Here is a 25,903-nt window from a genome sequence, read left to right as displayed (position 1 = left end):
AGGGCAAGAGGAGAATGGGGCAGCAAAGGATGAGATACCATCATCAACTTAATGGACATGTTTGAGCAAACTCTGGTGATAGCAGAAAACAGGGAAGCCTGTGGTACTGCAGTCCATTGTATAGCATAGTCAGACGTGACCGAGTGACTGAGTAACAAGTAGACCATTTGGCTCCTGGAGAGGTTTTTATTTACATACTACAGGGTTGGTAAGATTTCCTAGGACATCCTCTTTGGAGGGGAACACAGCAGCTTCCTTCTTCCTCTTTATAAGAAGAGAATAACCTCTTCGCCCATCCTTTGCACACCTTGCTCACGGAGTGTGTGCTGCTTGCATAGGATGACTGATCTGGCTGACATTTGGTCACCCTGAAGGTAAGAACTGGAGCAAAGGTGGAGGAGCAGCACATTATTTGCTGTGAGCTGATAAATAATCTCTCCCTAATCCAGAATACTTTGTGTTAACATTCAAGATGAAATGAATAAAGATGAAGTTTAAAAATCCAACACTCACTTGTTTAATTATTTATCTCTTCTCAGATCATAGTTGTAGTTGAGTGTACTTAAGAAGTTGCTTTGCTATTTTACTCGACATATTTAGTTGTTTTCAGCAGTATCTTAACTCTGCTAAAAACAGAAGCTGAAAGTCTGCTTCTGATTTTGAAAACATTGTAAGTTAACAAGTGTCTCTTAAGTGATTATGCTTTGTAGACTCTCTTTTTCTGTTAAGTAATATTATGCAGTGTTGGACTTCAAAGTTTTTTTTTTTCCTCAGTGAATATCTGCACTGACTTGAAATGCTGACTGTTCCTTTTAGTCTTAAAATTATGAACCAGTTTGCTCACTATATTAGAACAGTTGGTCACTTCTCAAACTTTTAAGCAACACACTTGCACACGCATACACACACAGAAGCAATTTATGCTGTTGTATTTATTGTGTTTCTAACAGTTAGTTGAACACACAAGAATGCCAAAAAGCATTCCACTGTCATGAAAATACATCATTGTTTAGGATAACGTGAAAGATAAACTACTCATTGTGGGTCCATTTTATAAAATATACTCTATTGTTTCCTCTAAACAGGTATAAGTTTTCAAATTTGTGACATTTCTTAACATTCTTCATAATCTGCTCTTCTCACTCCCTTTCTTTATATTGCTGAAACTGTTAAAAAAAAATAAAAGTTTCATATGAAATTCATGATGTGCCTGGCATATAGTAGTATTCTCGAATGTATTCATTTTTCCGTTTAAGTATCATGATCTGTGCAGATCTTTTAAACTGAGATTTTGTTATTACTCTGTTGTTCTACTGTGTGGTGTGTGTTCAGCTGCTCAGCTGTGTCCGACTCTGTGCGACCCTATGGACGACTGTAGCCCACCAGGCTCCTCAGTCCGTGGGGATTCTCCAGGCAAGAATACTGGAATGGGTTGCTGTGCCCTCCTCCAGGGGATCTTCCCACCCCAGAAAGAGTTTATGCTATGAAATTACCTCTTTTCTTGGTAGTTTGACAGAGCAGCAGAATCATTCCTCTAACCAAGTTATGGAGCTGCTGCTGCTGCTAAGTGGCTTCAGTCGTGTCTGACTCTGTGCGACGCCGTAGACGGCAGCCCACCAGGCCCCTCCATCCCTGGGATTCCCCAGGCAAGAACACTGGAGTGGGCTGCCATTTCCTTCTCCAATGCATGCACTCATGCTAAGTCACTTCAGTCATGTCTGATTCTGTGTGACCCTATGGGGAGCAGCCCGCCTGGCTCCTTTGTCCAGGGGATTCTCCAGGCAAGAATACTGGAGTGGGAGTTATGGAGCAGATAGCCTATTAAAGTTCTTCTCTAGAAATAAATGTGGTTTTATTAATATGCCATTTGTATATTAATCCATAGTTTTTTTTTTAATTGCCGTTGTGTTTTACATACCCAAGTTATAAATGAATAATGACTTTCTATGAGAGACCCAAAAGATATAGAGAGATCTAAAGGTCCAGCTGAGTGATGACTGTCAGTCCTGTTCTTGTCTCCCGAGGGGCACCGTGTTTGGTGTCTATTAATATCACAGTATTGTAAGTAAAAGTTATGAAACTCTCAGGCTTGTAAAATTAGTAATTTGTATTTAATACCAAAGCTTCTTTCTACTAGCACTCACTAGCTTCATTTCCATTTTTCTTTTAGAAAGGTATAATAGCTTACAGTATCAGCTTCAGTGTAGCAACTCAAAGTACTTCCCTCTTGTGTCTTTTGGCATTGACCTTACTTGCTCTGCTCGTCACTAGCATCTCTCTTTCTCCTCCCACCCCCCGTATATGTATATATAGTTGTTGTTGTTGCTTAGTCACTAAGCCATGTCCAACTCTGTGCAGTCCCATGGACTGCAGCTCGCCAGGCTCCTCTGTCCATGGGAAGAATCCTGGAGTAGGCTGCCATTTTCTTCTCCAGAGGGTCTTCCTAACCCAGGGATTGAACCCACATCTTTAATCTCCATTGGCAGGTGGATGCTTTACTACTGAGCCACCAGAGAAGTCCCACCGTATATGTGCACACACGTGTGTGTGTGTGTGTGTGTGTGTGTGGTGTGCTGAGTTGCTTCAGTCATGTCCGACTCTTTGTGATGCTGTGGACCACACTGTGCAACCTGCTAGGCTCCTTTGCCTACGGGATTGTCCAGGAATGGATACTGGAGTGGGTCACCCTGCCCTTTTCTCCAGGGAGTCTTCCCAACCCAGCGATTGAACCTGTATCTCTTACATCTCCTGCATCGCAGGTGACTTCTTTAGCACTAGTGCCACCAGGGAAGCATTATATATACACCCATATTTATATACACACATATGTACAGCACACACATATATATACACCCATATATGTATACACACATATGTACAGCACACACACATATATACACACATATATGTACACACACATATATATATACACACATATATATACAGCACACCCATATATACACGTATATATGATCATTATAATATGCATGGTATGTACATTCTAAAAGGGCTGATGCTGCCGTGAAACTGGTATGATATATGTGTATGTATGCTTCATTTTTTATACAGCCTCTCTCTTTATTGTCAAAAAATGACTGCATTGCTTCTCTACTTCATGATCTCTTCAGTTCAAGTTTAGTGATAAGGAAGAGTTATCTGTTTATCAGAATATGCAGGCAAGATTCTTACTGTCTTGTTATCTCTGTTTGGTAACTGCCCATCTCTCAACCAGTGACTATGGTGAGGAATGGAGTGCTCTGATTGGTTAACTTCTAAGTATATGACCCTAACCCTAACCCTAACCCTAACCCTAAGTCTAAGTATATGACTTAGCAGTTAACTAATTACCACTAGTACCACCTGGGAATCCCTGGGTCGGGAAGAGCCCCTTGAGAAGGGCACGGCGACCCACTCCAGTATTCTTGCCTGGAGAATCCCGTGGACAGGGGAGCCTGGTGAGCTATAGTCGATTGGGTCACAAAGTGTCAGACACTACTGAAGGGACCTAGTATGCACACAAGTCATACACCAGAGTCTACTCTACCTGAACCATTTGGACTTAGAGATAGGAAATTTGTTTCTTCCCAGAGAGATATTAGGAAATTATCTGAAGTGGAATGAAGGATTACTGGAGGGCATAAGTAGAATTACTGCCACATGGAAATGAAGATAGTGCCCCCGTTTCTGTAACTCAGAGCCACCCCACCTTTCTTTCAGATGTTTCTCACTTCCTTTTTTGTTTTTATTTATTTATTTATTTATTTTATTAGTTGGAGGCTAATTACTTCACAACATTTCAGTGGGTTTTGTCATACATTGATATGAATCAGCCATAGATTTACACGTATTCCCCATCCCGATCCCCCCTCCCATCTCCCTCTCCACCCGATTCCCCTGGGTCTTCCCAGTGCACCAGGCCCGAGCACTTGTCACATGCATCCCACCTGGGCTGGTGATCTGTTTCACCATAGATAGTATACATGCTGTTCTTTTGAAATATCCCACCCTCACATTCTCCCACAAAGTTCAAAAGTCTGTTCTGTATTTCTGTGTCTCTTTTTCTGTTTTGCATATAGGGTTATCGTTACCATCTTTCTAAATTCCATATATATGTGTTAGTATGCTGTAATGTTCTTTATCTTTCTGGCTTACTTCACTCTGTATAAGGGGCTCCAGTTTCATCCATCTCATTAGGACTGATTCAAATGAATTCTTTTTAACGGCTGAGTAATATTCCATGGTGTATATGTACCATAGCTTTCTTATCCATTCATCTGCTGATGGGCATCTAGGTTGCTTCCATGTCCTGGCTATTATAAACAGTGCTGCGATGAACATTGGGGTGCACGTGTCTCTTTCAGATCTGGTTTCCTCAGTGTGTATACCCAGAAGTGGGATTGCTGGGTCATATGGCAGTTCTATTTCCAGTTTTTTAAGCAATCTCCACACTGTTCTCCATAGTGGCTGTACTAGTTTGCATTCCCACCAACAGTGTAAGAGGGTTCCCTTTTCTCCACACCCTCTCCAGCATTTATTGCTTGTAGACTTTTGGATAGCAGCCATCCTGACTGGCGTGTAATGGTACCTCATTGTGGTTTTGATTTGCATTTCTCTAATAATGAGTGATGTTGAGCATCTTTTCATGTGTTTGTTAGCCATCTGTATGTCTTCTTTGGAGAAAGGTCTGTTTAGTTCTTTGGCCCATTTTTTGATTGGGTCATTTATTTTTCTGGAATTGAGCTGCAGGAGTTGCTTGTATATTTTTGAGATTAATCCTTTGTTTCTTCATTTGCTATTATTTTCTCCCAATCTGAGGGCTGTCTCTTCACCTTACTTATAGTTTCCTTTGTAGTGCAAAAGCTTTTAAGTTTCATTAGGTCCCATTTGTTTAGTTTTGCTTTTATTTCCAATATTCTGGGAGGTGGGTCATAGAGGATCTTGCTGTGATTTATGTCAGAGAGTGTTTTGCCTATGTTCTCCTCTAGGAGTTTTATAGTTTCTGGTCTTACATTTAGATCTTTAATCCATTTTGAGTTTATTTTTGTGTATGGTGTTAGAAAGTGTTCTAGTTTCATTCTTTTACAAGTGGTTGACCAGTTTTCCCAGCACCACTTGTTAAAGAGGTTGTCTTTTTTCCATTGTATATCCTTGCCTCCTTTGTCAAAGATAAGGTGTCCATAGGTTCGTGGATTTATCTCTGGGCTTTCTATTCTGTTCCATTGATCTATATTTCTGTCTTTGTGCCAGTACCATACTGTCTTGATGACTGTGGCTTTGTAGTAGAGTCTGAAGTCAGGCAGGTTGATTCCTCCAGTTCCATTCTTCTTTCTCAAGATTACTTTGGCTATTCGAGGTTTTTTGTATTTCCATACAAATTGTGAAATTATTTGTTCTAGTTAAAATGATTGTGTGTTAAGTCTTTTAGTATCTTTTTTTATCGTAAAAAAACGTATCTTCCACAAAGACATGATCATATGACAAGGGGAAAAATACTTCTGTCCAATTGTTGCTTATTGTTCTATGAGTCATAGACAAATACACACATAGAAACTACAGTTCACATCTTACTAATTACATTGAATTGCAGATCTGGAAGGGACTCTGATGTTATCTAGAGCAGTATGTGAATCTCCATAATGCTTTGAATAAGTGGTAGTGTACCTGAGAGGTTGGCAAACTACAGCACATGGGCCAAATCTGAACTGCCTCCAGTTTCTGTAAATACAGATTTATTGAAAGTTATCCTTACCTGTTTGTTTATATATTGTCTGTGGCTAAATTTACACTGTAACAGCCAGAGTTGATTTGTTATAACAAATTTTATGTCCTACAAATTCTGACATTTGCTATTTGAATCTTTATAGAAAAACCTTCTAACCTTTACTCGTTGCTTGAATTTCCTTTAGTGGAAAAAATTCTTTCTGAGAGGGAATCGTTTTCAAAAAGCTTTAATTATTAAAAAAAACAGAGAGTAATTCTTCTGTGTGTCATCTGTTTTACTTATGTCTAAGTTAGCATCTCACTTAAGAAACTTCTCTAGTTAAAACACAAAAATTCTGGATTAACACCTAAGTTGTACCAAAGTGAGACTAGTTTCTTTCTTGCCCAAAAGATATTTCTTGCTTAATAGTTAAGTTTTTAAAAATCCACAATCATTTCTTCTCCAGCAGCTTCATAATTAATGATTTTCTATGAATACACTTAGCTTTCTAATGATAAGATGAACTTTAAAATGTCAAAGATGTCCTTCCAAAGTACATGATTCAGCCAATTATATTTACTCATAAAAAAAGTTTTTCTTATAATCAATTTACTAAAGCTATGACTGCCATCCCTAGATAGTTTCAATGAAAAATGTCTTATAGTGATGTAATTTGCTCATGGCAATTTTAGCTACTTGAATTATAAATAAAACTTAATTTGAGGTTGTTTTAAGATTAATGTAAGACTTTAACATGTTTCTACTGCTATAAATCTCTATACTTAACTCTTTCAGAATGTATACAATACCTATATTTATTTTTACAGCTAAAGTTGTCATATTAATTTTTAATAAAGCTTTATGAAGGCTTGTAGGAAATGAATTATGTCACAAAATATAATATACTTTGATGTCTTCTGTGTTATAAAATATAATATACTTTAATGTCTTCTGCTGTATTTTTCTCATTCATTTATCACAACTCATATCACTTTGGGGCTTATTACTATTAATTTTTTTCATCTTCCATTAATCAAACATTTTTTAAGACCCTACTGTATGCTGTTTTCTCCTATGTTCTTCTGTTCTTATTGCTGAACTTATATAATTTTACTTGATAGTTTCTAGATCAACACTATGCAGTACTTATATAATGTGAAACACAAATAGAAGTCATACTTGTACTTTAAAACTTTCTAGCAGTCATATTCAAAAAAGTATTAAGAAATGAAATTAATAATATATTTTGTTTAACCTAATGTATTCAAAATATTAGCATTTCAACAGATAATCAATATAAAAATTATTAATGTGGTATTTTACATCCTTTTTTTCATATTAAGTCTTTGAAATTCAGTTGGTGTTTTACACTTACTGCATATCTCTAGACCACAGTTCTTATCTGAACTCTTATTTCAATTTTAAGTAGTTTTGATAGGTACTCTCTTAAATCAACTTTTTAAAATGTTCAGTACACTAAGTTTTCTAATTTCTTGCACCATAAATAAATGGAATCTTATTTGAATGATCTAAGATTCCATTTTTGTGTGTTCTTCTATAAAGTATCAGTGTGAACAGTGCAGATTTGACTCATCAGTTTAATAGAATGGATAAAATCTATAAACTAAGTTGTTATTCAGTAATCTTTACCAAGAGGCTCTTGATGAAAGTGAAAGAGGAGAGTGAAAAAGTTGGCTTAAAACTCAACATTCAAAAAACTAAGATCATGGCATCCAGACCCATCACTTCATGGGAAATAGATGGGGAAACAATGGAAACCATGACAGGCTTTTATTTTCTTGGGCTCCGAAATCACTGCAGATGGTGACTGCAGCCATGATACTAAAAGACGCTTGTTCCTTGGATGAAAAGCTGTGACCAACCTACACAGTATATTAAAAAGCAGAGACATTTCTTTGCTGACAAAGGTCCATATAGCTAAAGCCATGGATTTTCCAATAGTCATGTATGGATGTGAGAGTTGGACCATAAAGAAAGCTGAGCACTGAAGAATTGATGTTTTTGAACTGTGGTGTTGGAGAAGACTCTTGAAAGTCCCTTGAACTCAAGGAGATCCAACCAGTCCATCCTAAAGGAGATCAGTCCTGAATATTCACTGGAAGGACTGATGCTGAAGCTGAAACTCCAATAGTTTGGCCACCTGATGCAAAGAGCTGACTCATTTGAAAAGACCCTGATACTGGGAGGGATTGAGGGCAGGAGCAGAAAGGGGACGACAGAGGATGAGATGGTTGGAGGGCATCACTGACTTGATGGACATGAGTTTGGGTAAACTCCGGGAGTTCGTGATGGACAGGGAGGCCTGGCGTGCTGCTGTCCATGGCGTAGCAGAGTCGGACACAACTGATCGACTGAACTGAACTGAATCTTTACCAATCTTAGCATAAGATTGATAAAGATTTAAGTACCACATATTATTCACTTCCAGGAATGGTTTTTAATATGAGGAATTATGGAAAGTCTATAATTTTATGTCAGTTATATAACTTGATTAAGGTTGGAGGTGTGTTAAGTATTATTTATTTCATGCTCTGGTTCAAATAATTTCAATCTAGGGGGTAATATTTATACTTAATTTTAATAATATATGCTTTTTCTCTTCTAGATTTAGAGTTCACCACTGTGTACTTTTATGGGTGCATTTATGTACATTTTTATGTCTATCAAAAATGATTCCAACAGCTTTAATATTTTAAATGTAGTATTAATACAAATAAAATGCCTAAATTTGAACCCATAGGCTGAATCTATTTTCAGGAATGACTTCATGCCAGTAAAATTTATATCATAATTATTTATTTAATGGCTAGATCTTCATATTATGATATTAAATCATCATACCAACAACATGAAAAACAGACAGTGCTCTCATGGAATATGGGAAGGTGACAACCACTGGAACAAGAAGAGGGACCCCCTCATTAGGATTATAAGCAGACTCTATAGAGGAAATTAGGAAAATGGATGGTAGGCAAGAGTGCAGACTTCCCAGTGTTGTCTCTTTGACAGTTTTTTGACATTTAGAATACTAATGAAGGTGATATTTTTTTTTCTTCTTAACTGTATAGACTGTTTGGAAATGGCCGGGATTCCTTGACTTTTTCTTAACAATTTGAGAAGACCCAAGTTCCACGTATCAGAGCCTCTCTTAAAGTGTAGATGTAGAAATGAATACTAAGATATAATTCACTGGTACAAGCTCTTTAATGTACTTTTTAAGGTTTACATACAGGTAATTTTCAAATTGAAATGAATATTTGCCCACATATTTTTCAAAGCCATGATTCCTTCTGCGTTCGTTGTAGCGATCAGGTGGGAGTTTAGCTGTGCTGCTCTCTCTGCATTGACTCACAGCATGCCGTTCTTAGACTTGCCAGCCGTATCGACTGCTGCGTTCCTGTTCTCAGTTCCCACTGTCACCCCATTTAAGAGTGTGAAGTCCAGAATTCTTTTCCCATGTATTTACGGGTTTGATAAATTTGACTATTCATAAGAGAGTATTTCAAAACAAGTATACCAACAAAAGGTTTAAATAACTTTTGAATGTTTTGATATATTTGTGTTACTTTTCAGCAAATATTACATGATACATTATTCTTTTAGAATTCAAACCTGATTCATCAGAAATTGTTGCCTCCTAACGATCGACAAGGATCTCCAATATTATCCTTCATCATTCTTGAACAATTCAACGCCATCCGCTTAGTACAGAGTGTCCATCAGTCTCTTGCTGCTCTCAGCAAAGTCATCAGAGGAACCACCTTATTGAGTTCAGAAGTACAAAAATTGGCAAGTGCTTTATTAAACCAAAAGGTAAGCCAATATTAAATATGTGTGTTTTATTTTCATTAATGTAAGTGACTCCTCCATCTTATATACCTCTGTTAGAAGTCTTACAATTTACAGTAACAGAAAATCCAAGTTAAACTAGCTTAGTGTGAAAATCGCTCAGTCATGTCCAACTCTGTGGCCCCATGGAGTATACAGTCCATGGAATTCTCCAGGCCAGAATACTGGAGTGGGTGGCTTTTCCCTTCTCCAGAGTAAACTAGATTAAGCCACATAGAATTAATTGGCTGTTTAACTGAAGGATCCAAGGGTAGCCGCATTAACTCAGCTTGATGCAGCTTAAAATTGTCATTAGGATCTCATCTTGTGTTATTTATCTACCTCTCTAGTCATAGTGTGTGTGTGTGTGTGTGTGTGTGTGTGTGTGTGTGTGTCTGTGTGTGTGTGTGTCTGTGTGTGTATGCATCTTCCATAACAACTTCACTTTTGGGTGGGTCGTCTACACATGGTGGTCTCCCAGGAGTTCAAGTCTTATGTTGTCTAAGTCCAAGAGAAAGAATACCTGTTTCTTGGCAACTCAAGCAAAAATCTTGGGATTAACTTTGCTTCAAACTGAATGGCTTGTGTTTTATGCCTAGTCCTTTAGTAGTTCTGTGTGCAAAGGTCTCACTGGCTGGGGCTTCAGCCAAATGCATCTCCCAGAATCTGGGGAGGGATTCTGCTCCATCTGTAATACATGTACTACAAGTAAGGGAAGGATACTTCCATCTTAAGCAGAGGAAAAGGAAATCAACACATCTCTTGCTAAGTAATTGGACTATTATAAATGACATTAAAATCCATGTTATTTCATATCTATTGGATAAAAACAAAGTATTCATAGTATCTTATGTAGATTCACTTTAGCTAATTTGGAGAATATAAACTTTGCAGAACCTAGCATTTGGAAAAGATTTTACTAGGGCTCTATAGGAATTTAGAAAGAAAAAATGTTTTTTGTTTTTTTTTTCCTGCTGTTTACCCTCAATATAGAGAAACTGATAGTCAACGTGAAACTCTTCTCTGTTTGAAAATAAAAGATAGGCTTCCTAGAACTGCCTGTATCTTACTCCCTAACATAAAAAGATTTCTGTTTTAATTCAGGCTTCTATAACAAATTAACATAGAATGAATTACTTAAACAACAAGTATTTATTTCTCACAATTCTGGAGGCTGGAAAGTTGAAGACTTAGTTACTGCTAGATCTGGTGTCTGGTGAGACCTGCTTCCTAATTTGCTGATGGCCGTCTTCTTGCTATGCCCTCACAGGGTATAGAGAAATGAGAGAAAACGCAAACTCTCTCCTGTCTCTCCTTCTGAGGCCAATTCCATCATAAAGGCTCCACTCTTAGGACCTAATTACCTCCACCAGACCTCATCCGTGTGGCCTAATTACCTCCCCCAGACCTTAGCTTCAGATCATGACAGCAGGGTTTAGGGTTTCAACATACATATTTTGGGGGGATAGAAACTTTCAGCCCATCTTAATATTCTTTATTCACATATACAAAAAGATCTATTCCAGGGGCTTTCTTGGAGATCCAGTGGTTACAATTCCCCACTTCTACTGAAATGGGGGCAAGTTTGATCCTAACTAAGATCTTGCGTGTCACAGGATATGGCCCAAAAAATTCAACATAAGAAATCAATCAATAAATTTTTTAAAAAACTTCAAAAAAAGACGTAGCAACTGTATGTTCCTCTTTTCTTTACCCTGGAAAAAAAAGTCTCAGCTTTGCATTGTGTTTTTTTGTGTGTAGATTTCTATCTCTGTTAATCATTTGTGGTTGTCAGAGTGGTGTAGTACTGTACTGAATGACAAATTGTAACTAATTTGTTTCCAGTTTAAAGTAGATATATTATCAATCATGAAAGCTTCATGACACAGTGAAGTAACCAGTGGCAAAGTGTTCTAAGAACTTTAAAATTACATTAATTAACTCATTTAATCACCACATTAACAGTACGAGATGGTGCTATGTTATCCGCATTTTACTGTGAGTAATCTGGGGCAGAGGAGCATTAAATAATTTAACCAGTCACACAATGAGTAATTTACACAGTCAGGATTTGAATCTAGACAGGTCTGGTTGTCATAATAAATTTAAATTAATTTAAATTTATTTGTGAAAAGATAAATACTCATGAGAGTGTATATCTTTAAATCCAACTACCTGTTGTATATGGGTAAAATGTATGGTATAGACAGTTACAGTTGCATCAAGAGTAAGAGACTAGTGATGCTGGAAGAACATGACTTGGCAGAAGAGAACAGTAAGTCCAGTGGAACTGGTATACGACAGAGGGTAGTAAAACTAAGGTTACATCAGATTTCTGAGGTCTGTTGTTATAGGAAACAAGAATATTTTCGTGTAAATGTAATGTAATAAAGAAGCTAGGGATGTGGCTTACAGAATAGGTCTGCCTGTTTCATTCTGTTCTGCCAGTTAATAGCTGTGTGACTTTGGACAGGTCACTTAAACCTCTCTAAACTTTCTCATATGTCAGATGAGAATAATAAAGGGACCTACATCATTTGATTGTTGTGAAAGTTAAATTGTTATCATGGATAAAGTGCTTGAGGATTCTATGTGATATTAATGAAAAATATGAAAGGTAATGACAAATGTGATTTCTTGTTTTGTTTCTGCTGTTAACCATTTGGGTAATCTTTGACATACACATTTGAAAAAATGGATAGATTATTTTTATGACTGTAATGTAATATGGTTTACAATAGATCTTATTGAAAGATAGCAAAAAAACTAAATGGTTTTGTTATATGAAACATGTTCCTTGAATAAGACCAAAGAATGATATTTTAGGGAAGGGTTCTAGATTATTAATTGTTTATAACATTTCTTATCTTTACCTCAGCCCATTAAACTCGTCTTAGTGTTTCTATACTTGATGTAGGATCTGATGACTTATTTCTTAAAACTATGTTTATGTAAGATATGTGAAATCTCATTGTTAATTATTGTGTTCTACATTACACTTTGACTTAAGAAATATAGCTTCTAAAATGTCACTATTTTTAAAATATTTGTATAATTTGCCTGAAAGTGAATTTGTTAAAATTCTTTCTAAGGATAAATAATGTGCTTTGTGAAGCACATTTAAATTATATCACAGATAGTATCTTTGGAAATATTTCAGGGTGTTTGGTAAAACTCAAATAAGACAAGGCTGACTTTCACTGGGATAAGATCAGTAAAACAGTTTCTTTTTTTTTTTTTGTAAAATAGTTTCTGACATTTACTTTCTAATGCATTTTACCAAAAATTTGAATCTAGTACTATCCCATTTATTTCAGGATAAAAATTTAATGTTTTATTACATTTGAATGTGACAAGTTCTGAATTATGTGATATGACTTAATGTAATTTAGGAAATAGTTCAGTACTTGACATTTTCTTTACAGTCTCTGAAATGATTGGAGTAAGAATTTTCCTAGGGAGAATTATGACATTTTTTTCCTTGACACATTTCTGGCGATCTACTGAAACTTTTTTGTAAAAAATCACCGTACTTATAATATGCTTGTTAGGACATGATATTGTAAAATATTGTTATTCTTCCTTTATGTATTAGGACATAGGCTTTTAACCATAATTTAGAAGATAAGCAAAAGTTGGGAAGATACACCACTCAATTATCTGATCTTTCTTGCTAAATAATCACTACATGAATTACCATTTTGCAGAAATTAATAGATTGTGTTGTTTTAAAAAAAGATTATTTTAATAGTATCCATTTAAGAGCAGTGTAGGTATTTCCTGTATATTTCAGTCTGTCATAACGTATTAGGTGGTAACACTAAAGCTTTTAAATTTTTTAAAGCAAGGAGTCACTCAACAGTACAGCAAAATTGCTAATAGATCTTGACTCATTAAGGTTCTAGACAACTGGTGTTTAACCTTTTATCAAATTAGGGACACTTTTAGAACTTGAAGGAAAGAGCTACACTTTTAAAAAAACACGCACACACACACACACACACACACACAGGCTTTATTAATATCTCCTCTAAGAGTTACGAGCTCCTTTGCTAGACATGTTCTTCCTTTCACTCCTTTCTCTGCCACGGTCTTCTTTAAGCAGTGTCTCTCAAAGTAGGGTCTCCAGACAATGACATCGGTATCATCTGAGGACTTGGTAAAATCACAGATTCTCAGGCCCCACCCCCGACTAATTGATCCTAAATTCTGAACCTGTCGCCCTGCGCTCTGTGTTTTGTCAGACCCTTGGGTGAGCCTGCTGCCTGCTGAGGTTTCAGAAACGCTGCTCTGTAGACATCTCGTCAGAAAGGGCAGCAGCACCATCCCCACACCACTCTGTTACCATCTGTGCGACCTCCGTTATCCATCTTCCAGGCTTTGGGGAAAAGAAAAGATAAAACGGTTCTTTTTAAATGATTGGAGACCTCATCTTTTCTTTTTTTTTTTTTTCCTCTGCTTCTGTTTATTTAACAAGTGCTTTCATCCATTCTCACACCTCAGCCTCAGATTCTTTTTTTTTTTTTTTTTTTAATTTTTTTATTAGTTGGAGGCTAATTACTTCACAACATTTCAGTGGGTTTTGTCATACATTGATATGAATCAGCCATAGATTTACACTTATTCCCCATCCCGATCCCCCCTCCCACCTCCCTCTCCACCCGATTCCTCTGGGTCTTCCCAGTGCACCAGGCCGGAGCACTTGCGGAGACCTCATCTTTTCTTAAAGGCCCCCCTTTTCAAATTTACCTACCTTCATACAAATAAATTCCAAGAAAAGTCATACCCAAGCTATTTTACCCAATGATAAATATTCATGTTGAATAATTTGCATTTGTCCATTAGAATAGAGTGGTAGCTTATGTTTCATGTAACACTGCCAGTTATGGAGCCCTTGTGTGCCCTCATCTGGTTTTCTGCCCTTATCATCTCCCTTTTATTTCTGTTAGGAAACCAAAGCTGAAAGGGGTTGCTAAGCTGGTGAAGCGTCAGAGCCCATATTGCAGTCCTGATGTTGTTTCCTAGTTCAGTGTTCTTTCTGTTTCATCCCTCATTGAATGTTTTGTTAATTTGACCATGCGGCTAAATGGTAGTCTTTGTTCTGAGAGGCAGTGATCAGCTTTATGAAGAACGAACTCCACATACTTATTTCCAAAGGCCTACCAAATATTAGCATAGAATTCCCCCACCTCCTCATTTCTAGCTTTACTTATAATAAAAAATTAATTATATGTATTTATATTAATAAATGGAAATCAGTTCCTGTTGATCTATGTAAGAACAAAGGGGCCTTCATATACCCCATCCCTAACTTATAACCTTCATTTGCCATAATAGAATATACTTAGGTGAACTTAGATGAAATGTAGAAATTCCTTGAAATATACAAATTACCAAAGCTCAGTCAAGAAGAAATAGGTAACTTATGTATCTATTAAGGAAGTTGAATTTGTTATTAAAAACCTTTCCACAAAGAGAGCACCTAGAATTCACTGATGAAATCTAACAAAAATATAAGGAAGAAATAATATCAATTCTGTAAACTATTTTAGAAAATAGAAGAGGCAGGAATACTTCCCTGCTTTTTTGTGAGACTAGCATTACCTGATAATAAAACCTGACAAAGACATAATAATAAAAGAAATCTACAGACTGAGTTCCTTCATGAATATAGATGCTAAAATTGCCACCAAGATATTAGCAAATTGAATTCAAAATAATGAATAACCAAGTGGAGTTTATCTTAAATTTGAGTTAATGAAAAATCAATATTATTTACCATTTTAATAACTAATTTTAGAAATCATTATTAATAGATGCAGAAAAGGCATTTGACAAAATTCAGCATCCAGTCATGACAAAACCTGTCACCAAACTGGAATTCTAGTTGAACCTTCTTAACCAGAGAAAAGGCATCTATGAACAAACTATAGCTAATATAGGAGTAAAAGACTGAATGTTTTTCTCCGAAGATTGGGCATAGGATATTGAGGTCCTGTCTCACTGGTTTTCAGCATTATATTGAAGGTCCTACCTAGTGCACCACGTTAAGAAAAAGAAATAGAAGGCATGCACACTGGAAAGGAAGAAGGACAGCTGTCTGTTTTTTGCAGAGCATATGGTCAGCTACTCTTAAGATCTTAAGAAATCTGAAAGCTATCTAAAAGGCTAGGAAGAGAGTTTCAGTAAATACATTAAAAATGTAGTGTGTATCCTGGAAAAAAAAACTATTGAAAATTGAAATGTAAAAGTATCATTTGTAATAATATCAGGAAGATGACGTATCACGATAAAATTGACAAAAGATGTGTAAAGCTTCTGTAGACACTGAAAACTACAAAACACTGGTGAGTGAAACTTAAAAAGACCTAAATAAAGGGAACTATGCCCTGAAAGGTATACTGTGGTCACACGTCAGGTTACCCAGTGTTGTTAAGATGTTAGTCTTTTCCAGACTGATCCTAAGATGCCACACAGACACAATTTAAAAAATTTAAAAATAACCTGTGTAGAACTTTTTTTTAGTGATGGAGAATTTGATTCAAATAAAATGCAAAAGACCTGGTGTAGCCTACACAATTTTGAAAACAAAGAGCAAAATGGAAGATCTTACTTTTCATGATTTCAAGACTTATTAAGATATTATACTCAAGGCAGTGTGCTAATGGTATAAAGATAGATATATAGCTCAGTAAAATGGAATAAAGAGTTCAGAAATAGACTCAGAGATAAATAATCAATTGATTTTCACCAAATATCCTAGGGCAATTAAATGAAGAAATGAAAATCTCTTTAACAAATGGTAGTAGAACAATTAAATAGCCAAAACCCTAATAATAATAATACATACACCTGTACCTCCAAACATATAAAAAAATTATCCCCAAATTGATCACACTGTTAAGAAAATGAAAAGTAAGCCACAGACTAGGAGAAAGATGTGCAAGACATACATCCAACCAAAGAACATGTATATGCATGGAAATATTAAAAAGAAATCAATTCAAAATGGAAAGACAAACATCCCAATTTTAAAATGAGAAAAAAGATTTGAATAGACACTTTATCAAGAAAATATACATATATTTACTTACACCAACATGACTTGGCCTAAATGAATTTATCACAGGAAACAATACAGAAAGAATCAATAAAATCATAAAATCTTAACAAATGTAAAAGCATAGCGTTTTTTATTGAACATTATTTTGAAATAAATTTCACAGAAGTAAATATACATCTGATCTGCTTTTATTAGATTTTATTAGATGAAAAAAAATTTAGGCTATCACTTTATGTGCTGAACATACTTGAAGATAAGCTTAATCATCTTTCCCAAAACTTCATTATAAATATTTTTAATACTTGCAAATGTATGTGTATGCCATGCTGGGGATATTGTTACATAATGGAATGACAGATATTAAACAACATTTGTTTTAAAATGTATGTACATTTTGAATAGAGTTTATCGTTCTCCACTAGTAGCCATTTTTGATCATCAGTTCTTTCCTCAAGGTGCCTTTAAAATGATTTTGGTATGCCATACAAAACCATCCCCAAGAAAAAGAAATGCAAAAAGACAAAATGGTTATCTGAGGAGGCCTTACAAATACCTGAGAAAAGAAGAGAAGTGAAAAGCAAAGGAGAAAAGGAAAGATATGCCCAACTGAATGCAGTGTTCGAAAGAATAGCAAGGAGAGATAAGAAAGACTTCCTAAGTGATCAATGCAAAGAAATAGAGGAAAACAACAGAATGGGAAAGACTAGAGAGCTCTTCAAGAAACTTGGAGAAACCAAAGGAACATTTCATGCAAAGATGGGCTCAATGAAGGACAGAAATGGTCTGGACCTAACAGAAGAAGAAGAGATTAAGGAGAGGTGGCAAGAATACACAGAAGAACTATACAAAAAACAGCTTAATGACCGGGATAACCACGATGGTGTGATCACTCACCTAAAGCCAGGCATCCTGGAATGTGAAGTCAAGTGGGCCTTAGGAAGCATCACTACAAACAAAGCTAGTGGAGGTAATGGAATTCCAGCTGAGCTATTTCCAAGTCCTAAAAGATGATGCTGTTAGAAGCGCTGCACTCATATGGCAGCAAATTTGGAAAACTCAGCAGTGGCCACAGGACTCGAAAAGGTCAGTTTTCATTCCAATCCCAAAGAAAGGCAATGCCAAAGAATGTTCAAACTATCATATAATTGTGCTCATTTCACATGCTAGCAAGGTAATACTCAAAATTCTTCAAGCTAGGCTTCAACAGTATGTGAACCGAGATATTCCAGATGTACAAGCTGGATTTAGAAAAGGCTGAGGAACCAGAGATCAAATTGCCAACATCCATTGGATGGACTTCCCTCATAGCTCAGTTGGTAAAGAATCTGCCTGCAGTGCAGGAGACCCCAGTTCAATTCCTGGGTCAGGAAGATCTGCTGGAAAAGGGACAGGCTACCGACTCCAGTATTCTTGGACTTCCCTTGTGGTTCAGCTGGTGAAGAATCTGCCTGCAATATGGGAGACCTGAGTTAGTTCCATCCTTGGATTGGGAAGATCCCCTGGAGAAAAGAAAGGCTACCCACTCCAAAACATTTGAGTCACAGGTGGGGCGAGTGGTAAAGAACCCTCCTGCCAATACAGGAGACATAAGAGATGTGGGTTTGATTGCTGGGTTGAAAAGATACCCTGGAGACGGGCATGGCAACCCACTCCAGTATTCTTGCCTGGAGAATCCCATGGACAGAGGACCCTGACAGACTACAGTCCGTAAGATTGCAAAGAGTCAGACATGACTGAAACAACTCAGCATGCATGGATGAGTCACACCAGGCCCATTCTTTGCTGGTGTTTGTTCAACCTAAAATACTTCCCTGGTAGCTTAGTCTGTAAAGAATCTGCCTGCAGTGCAGGAGACCCAGGTTTGATTTCTGGGTTGGGAAGATTCCCTGGAGGAGGAAATGGCAACCCACTCCAGTATTCTTGCCTGGAGAATCCCATGGACAGAGGAGCTTTGCGGGCTACAGTCCATGGGGTTGCAAGAGTCAGACACAACTTAGTGACTAAATCATCATTGGATCATAGAAAAAGTGAGGGAATTCCAGAAAAGTATCAGCTTCACTGACTGCTAAAGCTTTTGACTATGTGGATCACAACAAACTGTGCAAAGTTCTTCAAGAGATAGGAATACCAGACCACCTTACCTGTATCCTGAGAAACCTGTATGCAGGTCAAGAAGCAACAGTTAGAACAGGACATGAAACAACAACTGGTTCAAAATTGGGAAAGGAATATGACAAGGCTGTATATTGTCACCCTGCTTATTTAACTTACCTGCAAAGTACATCATGCGAAATGCCAGGCTGGATGACTCACAAGCTGGAATCAAGATTGCCAGGGGAAATATCAATAACCTTAGATATGCAGATGGTACCACTCTAAAGGAAGAAAGTGAAGAGGAACTGAAGAGCCCCTTGATGAGAGTGAAAGAGGAGAGTGAAAAAGCTGGTATAAAACTCAACACTGAGTAAATGAAGATCATGACATTCAGTCCCATCACTTCATGGCAAATAGAAGGGGAAAAAATGGAAACAGTGGCATATTTTATTTTCTTGGGCTCTAAAATCACTGTGGATGGTGACTGCAGCTACAAAATTAAAAGATGCTTGTTCCTTGGAAGAAAAGCCATGGCACACCTAGACAGTGTATTAAAAAGCAAAGACATCACTTTGCCAAGGAAGGTCCATCTAGTCAAAGCTATGGTTTTTCCAGTAGTCATGTATGGATGTGTGAGTTAGTCATGTATGGATGTGAGAGTTGGACCATAAAGGAGACTGAACACTAAATAATTGATGCTTTCTAATTGTAGTTCTAGAGAAGACTCTTGAGAGTCCCTTAGACTGCAAGGAGATCAAACCAGTCAATCCTAAAGTAAACCAACCCTAAATAGTCATTGCAAAGACTGATGCTGAAGCTGAAGCTCCAGTACGTTGGCCACCTGATGTGAAGAGCCGACTCATTGGAAAAGACCCTGATGCTGGGGAAGACTGAAGCAGGAGGAAAAGGGGAAGACAGAGGATGAGATGGTTCAATGGCATCACTGAATCCACAGACAGGAGTTTGACTAAATTCCAGGATATAGTGAAGGACAGGGAAGACTGGCGTACTGCAATTGTGGGGTCACAAAGACCTGAACACGACTTTGCAACTGAACGGCAATAGTACTATCATCACAACAGCTCTGTGTTTCACAAATTACCAACTTTGTGTATTTCCTTGCTTGTCTTCTTTATTTATTTTTGGTAATTCTGCATTTAGTTAAATTTTTGTGCTAATAATGTCAGGATCCAAGCCCTAAAATGAACTCTTAACTTCAAATTGTCATTGAATGATATATAAAGAACATTATGCAAATGTTTATTGACCCTCTACCATGGACTCTCTGTATGATGCCGGGCCCTGGAGATAGGAAAAAATGCATAGGGCATGGTCCCTTTATTTAATGAACTCAATGTGAGTAACAAATAAATTATCAAGCACACAATGCTGCCATAGACTCAGGGAGGAAATTGGTTTCTTCTTTTCCTTTTGCACATTTTCTAATTAAGTTTTTTAATTGTGGCAATATACATGTATAATTTATCATTTTAACCATTTTAAGTGTACCATTCAGTAAAGATAAGTACATTCACGGGGGTGTGCAACCAGTCTCCAGAACTCTTTTCCATTTTACAAAATGGAATGGAAACACTACCCACTGAATACCTTCTTGTTCCCTGACCACCAGCCTCCAGGAGCCACCATTCTACTTTCTATCCCTATGTAGTTAAATATTCTAGGTGCTTCATATACATGGAATCAAGCATTATTTGACTGGTCTGTATCACTAAGCATATTATCCTCAGGTTCATCCATTTTGTAGCATGTATATTTCCTTTCTTTTGAATGCTGAAAAATTTTCCATTGTACATATATGAAAATGGTCCCTAACTTAAGGTAGTTTACACTTTAGGATGGTGCAAAAGTGATATATTCCATAGAAACCATACTTTGAATTTTGATCTTTTCCCTGGCTAGTATATGTGGTGCCTTTCTCTTGAAAATGCTGGGCAACAGCAGTGAGTTGCAGCTCTCACTCAGCCACACAGTCAGGGTGAACAACCTATACAGTTCGGTCATTCTGCACCCATATAGTCATTCTGTTCTCCCGTTCAGTGCAGTATTCTGTGAATTACTTGAGATATTCTACTCTTTATTATAGAGCAGGCTTTGTGTTAGATGGCTTTGCCCAACTGAAGGCTAACGTGTGAGTTCTGAGCACGTTTAAAGTAGGCTGGGCTAAAAGCTACAGTGTTCAGTAAGTTAGGTCCGTTAGATGCGTTTTCAACAGGATATTTTCAACTTGGAGTGGGTTCATTTGGACAAGACTCTTTTTGGGTCAGGTTAGTTCTGTGTCAGATTTTGTCTATCCATTCATTCATCAATGGCTTACTTCTACCTTTCTAAACTTTTTATACAACTTAGTGTAATCTCTTATACATATTTTATAATTTTTAATGAAAGTGTGAAAGTGAAAGTCACTTAGTTATGTATGAACCTTTGCGACCCCATGGACTATATAGTCCATGGAATTCTCCAGGCCAGAATACTGGAGTGGGTACCCTTTCCCCTCTCCAGGGGATCTTCCCACCCCAGGGATCAAACCCAGGACTTCTGCATTGCAGGTGGATTCTTTTCCAGCTGAGCTACCAGGGAAGCCCAAGAATAATGCAGTGGGTAGCCTATCCCTTCTCCAGGGGATCTTCCTGACCCAGGAATTGAACTGGGGTTTCTGCACTGCAAGCAGATTCTTTACCAACTGAGATATCAGGGAATTTTTAGTGGGAAACTGAAATTACATGTCCTGAGAAAACAATATGAGTCTCTTTAAAAGACACAAATAAAAAGATTTTTAAAATAATACTCATTTTTGAAAAGAAAGTAGTTTAATTAATTAAATCTCTTGGATCTGAAAGTCCTTAGTTGGTTCTGGTGATGGTTTATAATTGTTTCTCTGGTAAGAAAATTGAAATCCTTGGAGCTAAATAAAGGTCTTAGAAAGATTAAATCAGAATGTATTCTAACTTTTATCACAAGCTGTCTTCTGAGTTGTACTTTCTCTTCTGTATAGATGGCTCTATCATTAAAGTGTTTTACTCTGAAGCTATATTTATCCTTCTGAAAAATATTCTCTCATGATGTATATGTGTATGAAATGGATTTTAGCTAATTTAATTAATTGTAGAAAGTTGTAAGTTATGGCTAGTTTAGGAGTTAGTGATAAACTACATATCGGTTAAGTGCTTCGTATAAAATTGAAATTACAGTGAACTATATTTTTATTTTTCCTTTTTTCTTTCTCCTTTTCATTAAAATATGTAAACTGAATTCTTTGCTTTCCACAAACTGAAATCCCAATGCTACTTCTACTGCTCAAAATAAATAGCAGTTACGATACTTGCTCCCTGTTTCAGACACTGCAATAAGCTTGAATAAAGTGAAAGTCAATTCATTCCCATAAACTACAATCCAGTGTTGGCTTAGTGTTTCACTCATGTGTGAGGGTCAGCACATCATTTTAATTTGTAGGATAGAGTTTGCCTGTAGTAGAGACAATTACGTTATTAAATGAAAAGGAAAAAGAGTTACTAACGGTGGTCCATTTTTTAAAGTTCATATAATATACATATTAAGGTTGCAGAGTGGAAATCAAAACATCCCAGATTACATACTAGAATGTTTTCTGGTGCAAGTTACTTAAGCTTTCTCTACCTTAATTTACAGTAGTAAAGAACCCACCTGCAATGCAGGAGACTTGGGTTTGATCCTTCGGTCAGGAACCCCCTCTTGGAGAAAGAAATGGAAACCCATTCCAGTATTTTTGCTTGGGAAATCCCATGGACAGAGGAGCCTGGCGGGCTACAGTCCATGAGATCACAAAAGAGTAGGACCTGACTTAGCAACTAAACACCACCACCTTAGTTTCTAAATGTTCCTAGTCGGAATAATACAATTGTATCCATCTCAGAGGGTCTGTGTGAAGTCCAAAGGATTAATGTAAGTGAAATGCTGAGAACAGGCCTGCACTTATAAGTGCTGCAGAAGTGTTTCTGTTGTTATCCTTATCCTCACTGATGCATGTCCCGTTTGATTCGTGCCTGTATTACAGTACCTTCCAAATTCACCCCTCTGACTGCAGTTTCATCACTCTAATGCCTGTTGTCCCTACTTCTACTAGGATAATCTTTCTAAAATCCAGATATGATTATGTCACTTCCCTAATTAATGTTCAGTTTTATCATCGCTTTCTAGACTAAGCTCCTCAGTATTAGCATTCAAAAGCTTCTGGCCATCAGCCCAGTTGGCGCATGTCTTTTTTATTAATGTCCCTTCCTTTTCCTACGTTTCATGTCTTTCTCTACTGTAAGCTGTTTATCTGTTGAGTCTCACCTCAGTCATTATCTCCACCAGAAAGCCCTTACGCATAGTGTGGATTTGGTGTACCTCACATCTGTGTTTCACAAGTACAGTGCTTATCATTATCAGGGAACCCACTGTATTGTCTGTAGCTGTCTTCTTTTATTATCCATCTCCACCTCTAGTACTAGGATTGTGTTATATCTGTATCCCCAGGACCTAACAAATGATTCACAAATAGCAGCTATTTAACAGATGATTGCTGAGTTATCCATTAATTAATTGATGCCTGAAAGAGTCTGCTCTTATCCTGTTTTGGTCTTATGACATCTTTCATGAAAAACATGGGATAACAAAAAAAGTTACATTTAGAGTTAGACCTTGATTCAAGTTCTCTACAATTTAGATTTATTTAAAAAGTTTAGTTAATTAAAACTACTCTGAGCCTTAGTTTCCCCATTATTAGAACTTTAATTCCCAATACATGATTATCTTATGTTGAATCTTCCCAAGGCTAGCAGCAACCTTCTGCAAAATAAGTGCTTGATTCCATGTACTCCCCTCTTCAACAAAATCAGAAATATACTGACCTTCCACCCTAACTCTTTGGAGCAGTTTTTCAAAGCTACCTGAAATGCTGTCTCCTGGGCTATTCTCATTTTCCCAGAAATAAAGCCTAACACACAACTCTCATGTGGTGTATTTGTTTTCAGTCGACAGATCTCAAATGTTGCTTTTGTACAGTATGGAAATACAAAATACGTTGGAGGCAGTATTGATGCTGCAGACAGACTCTAGAGTTAGATTACATGGGTCCAAATCTTAGACTTGTCATTTACCAGCTCAGTGATTTTGGACAGGCTGTTCTCTTTGTTTCTGTATTTTTTCCTCTGTGAAATGGATATTATAATAGTATCTGCTTCTGAGGAATGTTGTGAGGAGTATATGAGATGGTGCATATCCAGCACCTAGCACAGATACTGACACATAAATGGTAGTTTAAATAGTCCCATCCAGTTGTCTGCCTTTGTCAAAATTCAGTACAACTTTCAAAGCTTAACAGATACTTCCTTGATTAAATCACTGTTCCACTAAGCTCCAGAAACATGTTATATAAGTCATTTTTAAAACACCATTAGGGACTTTAGCCATCTATCTCCTTTATTGGTTGCTAATGCTCTTTAGGATAAAGAATATATTTTATTCATCTTTTATTCCCTATAATCTTCTATCATATCACTATCATTTCATATTCCATCATACCACATGTTTTCCAGTGCTAAGTCATGTCTGACTCTTTAGGACCCTGTGAACTGAAGCATACTAGGCTTCCCTGTCCTTCACTGTCGCCTGGAGTTTGCTCACACTCATTTTCATTGAGTCAGAGATGTCATCCAGTCTTATCTTCTGTCGTCCCCTTCTCCTCCTGCCTTCAGTCTTTCCCAGAAGGGTCTTTTCCAATGAGTCAGCTCTTCACATCAGGTGGTCAAATTATTGGAGCTTCAGTATCAGTCCTTTCAATGAATATTCAGGAATTTCATTGAGGATTGACTGGTTTGATCTCCTTGCTGACCAAGAGGATCTCAAGGAATCTCACATCACATATCCTGTTGTAATTCTCTACATAGGGTTTGCTGCTGCTGCTGCTAAGTCGCTTCAGTCGTGTCCGACTCTGTGCAATCGCATAGACGGCAGCCCACCAGGCTCCTCCATCTCTGGGATTCTCCAGGCAAGAACACTGGAGTGGGTTGCCATTTCCTTCTCCAACATAGAGTTTAACTCTATGTAATCTTTTTCTTATAATACATTTTTGCCTTTATCCCCCAGTAAAATGTAGGCTCCATAATAGCAAGGACCTTATGATGCCTGTACATTGTAAGTTCTCAGTAAATGCTGAATGAATGGAAAATGAGGATTTAAATATTTATTGAATGAATGTATTACATTGGACACTAATATTGATAGCTCTGTTATTATCTATTGCCACATAATAAATTGGCCTAGAACTTAGTGACATAAAAAACCAAAACTTTATCACATCACAGTTTCTGTGAGTCAGGAATCCAGATGTAACATAGCTGGGCTTTTTGTTTTAGCGTCTCCCGCAAGCCTTCATTCAGGTGTCACCAGGGCTGCAATTGCTGGAGCCTCTCGAAGCACATATGGGAGGCTGTTGGCAGCCCTTGGGCCCTCACTGATTGTTGACTGGACATACCAGTTCATTGCTACATGAGTGTTCCATAATGCAGCTCACAACATGCAACTTTTTCACTTCAAGTGAACAAGGAAGAGATGCGGAGAAAGTGAGCTAGACAGATATCACAGTATTTGTAACCTACCCTCAGAAGTGGATTCTCATAATTTTTTCCATATTCTTTCATTAGAAGCAAGTCCTCAGAAGCAGTTCATACTCAAGGTGAGGGAATTTCACAAGGACGGACATGAATACCAAGTGGCAGGGATCATTGGGACCAATCGCCTACCGCAGTAACTTATTATCTCTAATAAACTCTATTTGAAGGAGCTATCTTTTACAACAGGAAAAGCATAAAACTGAGAATGTGAAAGCCTGATCTATCAGCTATCTATTGCTGTGTAATAAACTACCCTGAAGCTTAATGGCTAAAAACAAGAGCATGAGTTATTTGGCTCATGAGTGTGCATTTTGGGCACAGTCTGGTGCAGTAGACTTGTCTTTTCTCCATGTGACACCAGCTGAAAAAGCTCATCTTAGAGCTGGAGGATCTACTTAACAGGCACTCAGTCACAGCACTGGCTAGTTAGTGCCGATTATTGGCTGGTGTTCATCAGGACTGATGACTAGAGGCCTTGGTTGCTCTCTAGATGTCTCCACTTGGGACTCTCTGTATGTACTGCTTGGCCACCTCACAACATGA

The 25,903-nt window shown here is 37.3% G+C and overlaps 1 protein-coding gene across 3 annotated transcripts in view; it reads left to right on the top strand.

Moving 5' to 3' along the window:
• The window catches only part of DYNC2H1 (dynein cytoplasmic 2 heavy chain 1), a 395,598-nt gene that overhangs the window by 299,681 nt on the left and 70,014 nt on the right, over positions 1 to 25,903 (top strand). For all 3 annotated transcript variants that reach the window (XM_043892886.1, XM_043892813.1, XM_043892970.1), the window contains one exon: positions 9,326 to 9,535. In XM_043892886.1, coding sequence (XP_043748821.1) covers positions 9,326 to 9,535 — 210 coding nt within the window. The remainder of the gene's footprint in view (positions 1 to 9,325; positions 9,536 to 25,903) is intronic.

This window comes from Cervus elaphus, chromosome 1, assembly GCF_910594005.1.
Source record: "Cervus elaphus chromosome 1, mCerEla1.1, whole genome shotgun sequence".
Classification (NCBI taxonomy): domain Eukaryota; kingdom Metazoa; phylum Chordata; class Mammalia; order Artiodactyla; family Cervidae; genus Cervus; species Cervus elaphus.
This window is presented reverse-complemented; position numbering and strand designations above follow the sequence as displayed.